At 45.6% G+C, this 10847-nt stretch overlaps 1 protein-coding gene across 6 annotated transcripts in view; it reads left to right on the top strand.

Moving 5' to 3' along the window:
- Positions 1 to 546: 546 nt before the first annotated feature.
- Positions 547 to 10847, top strand: part of LOC121567522 (alpha-actinin-4) — a 36868-nt gene continuing 26567 nt past the window's right edge. For 5 of the 6 annotated variants that reach the window (XM_041877635.2, XM_041877633.2, XM_041877634.2 and 2 more), the window contains exon 1: positions 547 to 904. In XM_041877635.2, the coding sequence (XP_041733569.1) occupies positions 770 to 904 (135 nt within the window). In that variant the 5' untranslated portion in view covers positions 547 to 769. The remainder of the gene's footprint in view (positions 905 to 10847) is intronic. The other variant, XM_041877632.2, reaches the window with a different exon arrangement.

Genomic DNA, 10847 nt, shown 5'->3' with positions numbered 1-10847 from the left:
AGCATTTTTGAAATACAAGTTTGAGGTGGGTTTTTGTAAGTGTTTTTTCTCCAATTTATGCTTTGGCCACATACCAGTATAAGATGAGTCAACAACATTATTTGGATATGAGTTAACAGTGACATGTTCACTGGACAGTTACTTTAATATTCTATGGATATTATACAAGTAGTAGTTATCAGAACTATTGAAGTATAGAGCTCAAAATTCGTAATTCTGTCTATACTGGCTACAAATCCATTTGTGCATTTCTTATTTTTTTTAACATTGTATCGTTTCAAGGGGACAACATAAGTTGCATCTACATTTTTATACAATGTTGCAATGATATATTTAGCAACATGGGCAGACTTCCATCTGTAATGATTTAGGCTACTTTACAAAGACATTAGGCGACATATCAGGCATGATACTTGTTAGAACAATACTTTCAGTAGGCTATAGTCTACTACTAAATTATGTGTTCTCAGCCTTTCGGGGGCAGGATTTACACAGCTCATGAATAATAAGCAGGTCACTGAATATTCATGAGCTATTTGGGCCTGGTAACCTACTCAAGCTTTGTAGGAGCGGCTATTTGCTTTCGACCACACCATTCCCTCCTTGGGTGGAGATTAAGCATTCTTTTAGCGAGTATTGTCAGTATATAGACCGGATATTACCTGACCGAACATTAAAAGCAAAGAGAGTTGCCGCAACTGGGTCACATTCCCTTTTATTTCTCGTTCGATAGTCTTAGATAGACCGGCAAATTATTAGCTATCTGACTATGGTAGATTATCACTCTTCTAATAATCAAGCATCGTCTGGAGGACCAGCGGTTTACATGGACCCAAGAGAACAAGAAAATGACTGGGACCGGGACCTGCTGCTGGACCCGGCCTGGGAGAAACAGCAAAGAAAGGTAAAATGGCAGGGAGAGGTCGGGGACTGAATTTGGGCCCTGGTTGCCTTGCCGCTGCATCTATAAAACAACGACATTTTATACCAACTCAATGTAACGAACTTTCCTGTGTCGATATGGTATATGTCAAACAAGAAATGTGCTATACAAATCTTTCCACATGCGTAATTTCGACCGCAACCGGTATTTTCGCAGTCGACTGAGGACAGCGGTGATTTTTTTATTGGAATGAAACATTGTAACTTAGCCCATCTAGTTCTGGCGCTTATGTTAGCCTGGTTTATTTTCCAGTCGATATTTCTGCCATTTTTCAAGATGGCTATAGGCATAATTTCGATGCGAGTCAAAAATAGTATAAGAAATGGTGTCCTAAAAGTGCTATCAGATGTTCTGGGTCGAAGCAGATAAAACACTGCTGAGTTCTCTTGTTTTTTGGAATCTACTTTCTGTCGCAGCAGCAGGCCACTTTTTACAGCTGAAAATATTTTAGAGGTTTTTAGACTTGTCTTAATCCTTTAATGTTCGCGCACTTGTAGCTATGATCAAGCCCTAGAACTGTGAAATATGGAATGAGGATAATTTGAAGCAACGTTGCTTAACAGTCTGGAATGATTGAGGGTGTGTATTGCTACACCTCGCTGTCAAAATGATTTGCATTCTTTTTAGTGGAGTGACATCACACCGAGCATTAGATTACAGCCCATCATTACTCAGCGTTTTGACTGTCAGCATTATTCATTCAACTAATTGATAGCTCAACCATGCGTTCAGCTTTACCCTCGATGTATGTCGTTCCTCTAAATATGTTTGCCTATAAAGGGAGGCCAAAGTTTCCTCACAGGAACAAGAATAATCAATGATTAACAAATATGACTCAGATGGCTTACAAACGCAGGCAATAGGGGCTTCTGTCCTGAAATCAACACCGGTGACTGAAAGATGTATAGATTTTTGTAACACATTTAACATGTGTATCCTTAAATGCATGGGATAAGAAACACTGGCTACTGAAATTCAACAGGGAGTTTGATTGGACTGGGCATTGGGGAGGCGTGACATTCATAGACAGGACATTTATTTCAGAAAAGTCGACAGGGAACAAAGGGCAAATTCCTGTGGCGTTTTTCACGCTGCTGTGCCAGTTATTGCATAAAGTTATTGAATGCCTCCCACCAATGATTCTGTACTTAATGTAGCCTATGTATTTAGGCCTACTGTATATATGTGGAAATCAGACTTCAAGTGGAGGCACTAAACAAGGGTATGGACTAAGTGCTAATGTCAAAAGAAAGTCAATTGTCAATTAATAGCCTACGTGTTTTTTTCCAACACCCAAGTTTCGTAATGCTCAGTCTAGTCCAGTTTAATACACTGGTTACAATTTAACAAACTTCAGAGAGCTCTATTTCAGCTTGAGAAACGTGTAATTAAGTCCAAACTAATGCCAAAAGTCAACCGCATGCCGAGACATGTTGTAATACACAACATTCTGTGAAAGGGCATTCTTTCTGTTTTATTGCAATACTTCAGGGGCAATGTTGGAATCAAATTTAATTTGTCACATGCGCCAAATACAAACTTACAGTGAAATGCTTACTTACAAGCCCTTAACCAACAATGCAGTTTTTTTTTTTACACACAAAAAAACACAACATAATACAAAATAAAAGTAACAAATAATTAAAGAGCAGTAGTAAAAATAACAATAGCGAGGCTATATACAGGGGGTACCGGTACCGAGTCAATGTGCGGGGGCACCGGTTAGTCGAGGTAATTGAGGTAATATGTACGTGTAGGTAGAGTTATTAAAGTGACTATGCATAGATAATAAACAGAGAGTAGTAGCAGTGTAAAAGCAATGCAAATAGTCTGGGTAGCCATTTGATTAGATGTTCAGGAGTCTTATGGCTTGGGGGTAGAAGCTGTTTAGAAGCCTCTTGGACCAAGACATGGCGTTCTGGTACCGCTTGCCGTGCGGTAGCAGAGAGAACAGTCTATGACTAGGGTAGCTGGAGTCTTTGACCATTTTTAGGGCCTTCCTCTGACACCGCCTGGTATAGAGGTCCAGGATGGCAGGAAGCTTGGCCCCGGTGATGTACCGGGCCGTACGCACTACCCTCTGTAGTGCCTTGCGGTTGGAGGCCGAGCAGTTGCCATACCATCTGTGTCCATGCAAATGTATTGGGATGTCAGTTAGCCTACCTACTTCAAAGCAAAGGGCATTCAGCCACCAAATATGTGGAAAATGGTAAAAACCACCCAAAACTCAACCACTGTCAGTCTGATGTGATGGCAACACTTTTTCGTACACTGTTTGGATATGGTCTCGTCTCACATTATTCAGTTTAACATATGTTTATGATCAGTGGGAATTTTTATTGCTCCTCATTTCCCTATACTCACTGCACTATCAAAGTACCTGCCTGTTTGCATGACTGTGATTGTTGTTGATAGTCTTTTACAACTTAGCCCCACCAAGAGAAATGCTCATTCTCTCCTAACCAGACTCACCCATGCCACAGTGCCCTGACTTGCATAGATTACCACACAGCTAAGGTGGGCAGTGTTCTAAGTTTCTTCCTTCCCCTCCCATTTCCCTAAGCTAGTCATTTAACTGGATGACTCAGTCAGTTCAGGGCTGGCTGGTTTGGTTTCTCACAAGTGGCCATGGCTGTTTTTAAGGAATTGGGGCACAAAGCACTGGATTACTGGGAGTGATATCCATGTTAAAACCGGTTGTTTCTCCTTTGTCGAGTGTGTGTTTATGTGACTGGGGCTGATGTAGGGATAAGCAGGAAAGACTCAATTGTGGGTGTGGATATTCCTATCTCCGCCCATAGAGAAACTACACCTGAGTTTCAATTGTTTTATCTGCATGAGGGCCTTCTAGCTGCCCACTTTTTTTGCTGTTGTAGACTCAGGCCACTGGGTGTTAAGTTTCAAGTGGTCCCTCCCTGATCTCACGTCAGTGTTCGACCTGTCATCAGCCTGGGAGCAATACTGCTGACCCTGATCTGAAATCAGCTGAATTTAAAACGACCAGGCGGTGAGAGGGACAGAGCAGAATGGAATGTAACCCCTCTCCCTCGCTCCCTTTTTCTCTCACTCCCTCTTTTCTCTCTCTCTCTCTCTCTCTCCCACAGCAAGAGCATGCAGGGGGAAACATTCCATTTGTGGCCCATTATAGCTAGTAGCGGGCGGGGGGGGGGGGGGGTCAGGGGGGCGGGGTGTCCTGTTTTTTTTGCCTGACTGAAAATGAGTTTTTGCAGGATTGCAGATGTGCTGGGAAAGTCCTCCAGGGCAGGCAGGCTAGCAGGGAAGTTGCGTGGCCACATATTGAGGGCTTGGCAAAGGGCGTCGTCCTACCATCTTTGGGTGCTCTCGTTTTGTGATCGGGGGGGGCTGTTTGTGTTTTTCTGTGTCAGCCACTCTTTCTGGCCTGTTTCTCGCTCCCCCTCCTGTTTGTTTGTGGGGATACATTTTAGGGGAGTGAGGAGAGGTCCACAATGCCTTCACATGGCCATAGATCGGGTCATTGAAATTGAGGTGCCACACAAGCTATAATAGTGTGGCTAATGTTAGTGACTTGTACATCTTGTATAGCCTACTTATCAGTAGTACTACTACACTGAGTTTCTGTTGGGAGATTGTCTTCTGAGCTGGTGCCAACATGCCACTGTGTTTGACTCTAGATATAAACCCCCAAATCTCATTTAGGATTGTTTAAAGCCAGGAGTCAAATCTGCAATGTGCAGCTCCCCTACTTGAGTCTATGTGGTTTCTGTCTGTACATGTGAGACAGTGTTTGTCTACATCAACTTGAAGTACTTATTTGTGTGTGTGTGTGTCTGTGCTTATTGGACCAGGCCCTGTGCTTTCGGGGGCTTGTAGGCAATTCAGAGAAAGGAATGTGTGTTTAGGTGTGGCGTCTGTGCAGAAGGGGAGGGGCTGCATTATTATGGGGGCAAAAAGGGGAGTGGCTTTAGGATAAACGTTTTTCCACGTAGCAGAGAAATTGCTGTGGGGTTTCGCCATGGGTTGGTGTTTAACACTGTTCCGTCTAAATAAACAAAGTTCCCTCTCCTGTTGCATGTTCTGGCAATTTAGCCAGTCAACGCTAGTAGATTGGTGTGTGCAAAATAAATGCATGAGCATTTTTTTTGTCCCTTCAGTCAGCAAAGATGTGATGTGTGTCTAGCATATGTCTATTCTGAAAATAGCCTCACCAAGACCTCAGCGCAGGTAGAATTTTTGGCAGTGGTGGACCATTCATTATTTAGTCTGTACCTGTGAGAGAGCCATGCTTAGTGATGCAGGGGAGCCAGACCACAGTGCTGCTCAGCAGGGCTTTTAGCAGGCCTAGAGCACAAGAGGCACTCTGCTGCTATTAAAAGCACCACTACTGCAATCCACTGTCTAATCATGGCGTTGTGTCTGAGAAATACAAGTAACAAATAATTAAAGAGCAGTAGTAAAAATAACAATAGCGAGGCTATATACAGGGGGTACCGGTACTGAGTCAATGTGCGAGGGCACCGGTTAGTGTAATGTAAATAGATACCAATATAGGCTTTTATTTGTATGTATTCTAATGCAGAAGTGGACTAAGTTAGCTTGCAGGCTATATAACCCATACATACTATGACAGGGGCAGGTAACCCTGTTCCTGGAGTGCCACAGGTACTGCAGGATTTTGTTCCAACTAGGCACCACACCTGACCAACTGAGCTAATTGATCAGTTCAATGATTGCCTAAATTCAACACACCTGGTCTTCCAGGTCAGTTAAATCAAAAACATGAAGTGTCTGCTGCACTCCAGGACCTGAGTTGCCTACCCCTGCACTATGAGATACTTTTCTTTAGAAGTTCAGGTTAAGCATCTTGCTTTAGTGAAAAATGGCAGTCCTAACCAATTTCAGATCTGAGTCACTACCACCAACAGTGGTTTTTAGTCACCAGTGCGTTTGTCTAGCTTGCTCAACCACAACACTCATTTTGTAGTCATAGTCAAGCACTTAAGTGAAGGACCTGAAATACCGTCCTCTAGTGTAGCCTGCCAGATTTGACTAGATATCATTTGTATCTCTGTCAATTGACCCATGTTACTGGTCTTGCCAAGTGCCACCACCACTGCAGTGGTAGATGTCCCCAATCTGCTGGAAGTTAACTCTGGCCTGAAACCTACACGACATCTGTCCCACAAATCCACTGGAACACCCCCAGGAAAGACTGTCTGGATAAAAGGCTGGTTCTGAGATTTCATATCATATCCAGTCAGTGTCAGGCCACAGGGAGACTACGTTGCTGGGAGCAGATGTGCAGAGCGACTACTTTGCACTTTACATCAAGATGTTGCTTCAGAGAAACATGCTGTGTGTTTGTATGACTCAACTGTTACAGCAGGCTGAAGGCTTTTATCTCTGCTATAGGAAAGGCTCCTCCACAGTGCAACCTAGACATTTCGGCTGGTAGAATGCCTACTACAACTATGCAGTCCACCTGAATTCTCAATGAACCAGAGACCAGCTCCTTTTAAAGGTGATATTTGACTGGGTCATCATCCCCTGGGGCATGCTATCAATGGACGGTTCAATCTAAAGCACATCAGTGATATACTCCAGGCAGTTACAGTCCAGTGCTATACCATTTGGTAAAGATCTGCCTTGGGCTTCGCCCTTTTAAAGTTGACTCGCAATAGAAAACGTTTCTACCATTGACTCCATCCTCCCACTGACTTGTCATTCAGTTTTAATGTATCTAGTGTTTGTTTAACTGCAGGACTTGGTGTCTGAGCTGCATCAAGCTCTGGTAGCAGGCAGGACCCTGACTTGATCCCACCCTTATCCCAGCTGGAGGAGAGGCAGCTGGATCAAGGGGCTTAAGAACATGGCTCTGGTGGAAGGGCTGGGCTAAGGAGGATCAGGAAGGCATGGCCAGAGACACACAGTATCGGTAAGCCGTTTGGTCAGTGGCTTTCCATAGCTGTGGAGAACACTGCTCAAGGGTAACCTTGAGCTGAAGGACACATTCCCAACGACCTACTTTACAGATCTGTTTGGGTAGAAGTGATGCGAGGGTTGGCTTATAAACTGCAGGTTTGATGGATTTAACCGTCGGTCAGCTGAGTTTGGGTCGAGACCGGGTGGTCTGGATGGATGTGGTTTGATCTGATGAATCTGCTGGTGGCTCTCCTAGCAGGTGTGTATTAACAAAACGGCCTTGAGTGAACAGGCTTGGCTGCCAATCAACGGTACACATAAACTCATACTGTTATCTCTGTATGGTAGATCCCCCCCCCGCCTTTTTAAGGACCTGTACTAGTTAGTTTAAATCAGGGGTCATTGCCAGACACAACTGCCTCACAATATCTTTTTATGGGGCTCCTTCTACACTGTAGCCATGATAAGGGAAGGTCATAGAGAGAAGCAGCTCTTTGAAGTGTTTTCTCTGAGGCCCTCTCTCATTTCTATTGTGACTTTTCTTGTTTTATTATTGAAGACCCTGGTAAGTGGGGCACAGTGTGAGAGAGGGTCTCGAAACTAAGCCTGTTGGAACTTGGGATGTTGTTAATCGCCCCCAGCCCTTGGAAAATAAACAAGTGCACAAACCCACCAACACACACACAGTCTCTGTCTGACTCTGAACCCCTGGTGGTTGCATGCAGGGCAAGTGCGATTTAAATATTTCCAGCGCGACCCAGCAGCCACTAGGCCAACCCAGAGTCTTGTCACCGCCCGTCAGTTTGAGGTTTCCCCCTGCACCCAGTCAGAGTGGGCACCGAGATAACCAACCACAGCAACACTTTCTCTGTCCTTGGCCATTGTTTGCATATGTCTGCAGCGCCACTGAAATACTTAAGTGTACAGGGCTCAGACAAAAGACTGTTTGTAAGAGGATTAGAGCGCTGCTCACGGGAATACACAGGCTTATTTTTAGGATTTAGGCTATATATTTTTCTTTTTTGGCCAGCAGCCGGTTGGATTCCGTCTTCATCACCAAGCCAGTGCAGTTTAACATTTCGGCCATGTGGTCGGGTCCTCGTGTGGGGGGCGCTCTTTCTAGTCAAGCATTTACAGAGGAGGACTAGCAGATCGTCTGGGAAGGAGAGAAATGCCTGGCTTTTTTTCAGAGTGTGTTGCAACACAAAGGCAGCTCTTCAGAGACTGTTGCTAGCTCACAGACAATCTTTTATAAAGACCAGAAACACACAGATACGCCAGACAGTTCATGCACTAGACTCATAAAAGTTGTCCTCTAACTTGAGAATGTTGAAACAACGCAAAACAAATGGTATTCATGCTACTTTGGGCACAGACATCACCAACTCTCTATTATGAAGTGCCAAGACTACTGGCTCATCTCGTGCCGTAGATGCCCCCATTCAAATTCACCCAGTCCCATGGGCTTGTTTGTCCTAGTTCAGCCCAGTATGTGACTCCACTACTAGAGTCCATCTCAAGGGAGTAGCAGGAAAGGGGAAGGAAGGCTGTGGTTTCAGTGGTTTGCTGTTGCTTCTTTATTAAACTCCAGTTGTAGAAGTAGCCCTCAGAATCAGATCACTCTGTGTCTTTCAGTTCCTCATGGTAGGAGTGATTTGGAGTCCTAAGCACAGCGTGAGGCAGAACCGATTGGGAGCTAATACAGAGCGATGATCATTGTTCACCGGAGGAGGAGGATTGCCCTTGAGGTGTGTCCCTCCCCTCTCTTAACCAGGCCTCTTAGTGGCTAACCTGCAGGATGAGAGATGAGGAAAGGACTTTGGGTGGTTTATCTCTGTCTGTAGTGTGACCTGCCTTTCCCTGTGTGTCACAGCTGACAGAGGGCCCTATCACAGCAGGCCCAGGCTGTGCATCATCGATATGTTTCCCCCCAGTGAATCCTTCCTCTTCTATACTCACTGGGGAATCACGCAACTGCCTGCGTCTCTCTTCTCCTTCCTCAAAGAGCCGTGCAGGCCAGGGAAATGCACCAGACAATCGCTCGGACAAATCGAATCAAAGCCCCCAAAGGCATTATTTAACGAGAGTGCTTTTAACAAAGAGCGCTCTGTACAGGGTCCCTCCACCGCATATGTGTACTGGAAAGCCTAACAACCTGCAGCAGCGTAGCCCCTGCCTGACAGATGTGTACTGGAAAGCCTAACAACCTGCAGCAGCGTAGCCCCAGCCAGACAGATGTGTACTGGAAAGCCTAACAACCTGCAGCAGCGTAGCCCCAGCCAGACAGATGTGTGAATCTCATGTGTGAATGAACGCCTCAGTGTGTCAGCGTTCACACCACCAGCGAGAAGCACGGTGAGAAGAACAGTATGTGTTGCGAGCCACACAGTACCACTCTTCTTTTTAATTGTTGTTGGTATGATCTTGTTCAGTCTCTGAGCTGTACACATCTAAGTCTTTGGCATTGCTCTACTACCATGCTCTTTAGGGACTAGGCCAGTGTAATTCATTTACAGGATGTAAGAATGTGAACATATCAGTATCCGACGCTTACAGCATTGGGGGGGGGGTTGTAATACCCCCCACCTGCATGTATGGTGGTACCCCCTTGGCTTAGCACCCCAGGCCTACTGACTCTGTGGGGGTCAAACTGAGACAGGCTCATTGTATCAAATACGGCTCGGTCTGCCCTCCACTTCTGCATGGCTGCAGAGGGGCTGAGCTCCAGGGCTCCCTCCCCTCCCTGCCCACTCTCACCACATCACACACATCACCCGTCACACCCCCTGACTGCAGAGGAGGGCTGTGTTGTCTGGTGATGTGTTCTCTCCTTCATCCCGCCCCCTCCTCGTCTTCTTCATTATGTTTGGGATCAGTGTTTCTGTTTTAGAAATGGCTGCTTGGATGTTTACGTGTTGGGTGAGAGTTATGTGAGTCTGCTCTCGACTGTGTAAGGGTCTGATTAGGCAATGGCCATTTGGACAATAGTAAAGCAAGAATTTTGGCATCCTGTGTGTGTGTAACTATGTTTGGAAATGCCTTTGCAATATGTGTTGAAGAGTGTCTTGGCATCCATTTTGAGAGTGTGAGCCTGCCGTGTGTGTGTGTGTGTGTGTGTGTGTGTGTGTGTCAGACACGTAGGGCTGTGAGTCATAAAGGGCCGGGTTAGCTGTGGACTGTCTGTCGGAGGTGGTTGCGGTGGTGGTGGGGGGTTCATTCTAAACCGGAAACGCAGAGGAACAAACAGCACGCTGCAGTGACCATCTCAGGTCTTTACTTCCTCCTCCTGCCCCCACCTAATGACCCACATGGCTGTATAACTCACCAGCCTCCACTGCAGGGTATCTCAGGCCACACACATGCACACATTTGACTTTGCTTTAAGAGACCTTTCCTGAGACTGGGAGCATGACTCCTCCTCCAGAGGCAGGAAGTTGGGTGCTGTTTGCACGCGGGGGGGGGGTGGTGTCGTTTTTCACATTCCTTCACTTTAGAACAAACAAACACATCCAGGACACAAATGTTGTGAAAGGATGTGGGATTGTCATTTTTAAGATGCAGGCAATTTTTGGAACAAACGTTTCCGTGTGAGAAAGATGTGTGTTCCCCCCCCCCCATGTGTTTAAAAAAATAATAATTGTGGTTTGTGTGTGCGCACGCGGGGGGGTGCACTTGGTAAGCTGTTACATCATCGCCACGGTGACAGGCAGTTAAATGCGTTGCCTTATAAGGCAACGAAGTGCGAGAGGCAGGCAACGACAGGAAGAGGCAGTTAATGTGACAATGCTGTCTACTGGGCCAGCCTGTCTTTTTCGTTTGGTCACATTTTCTCAGGCTCGTGCTCGCTCTCTTTCCCTCTCTCTCTCATCCACCTTGAATTTTGTTCCTGCCTTTCAAAGGCTTTCTACACATAGCCCTCACCTTCCCCTCTGTCACGTTCTGGTTTTCATCTTGATCTTAAAGCCTTTGCCTGACTTAATGTTAATGAGAAAGGTATTTATGA

The sequence above is a fragment of the Coregonus clupeaformis genome, chromosome 6 (genome assembly GCF_020615455.1).
Source record: "Coregonus clupeaformis isolate EN_2021a chromosome 6, ASM2061545v1, whole genome shotgun sequence".
NCBI lineage: Eukaryota > Metazoa > Chordata > Actinopteri > Salmoniformes > Salmonidae > Coregonus > Coregonus clupeaformis.
The sequence above is the reverse complement of the archived record's forward strand: the minus strand, read 5'-3'. Positions and strand labels throughout refer to the sequence as shown.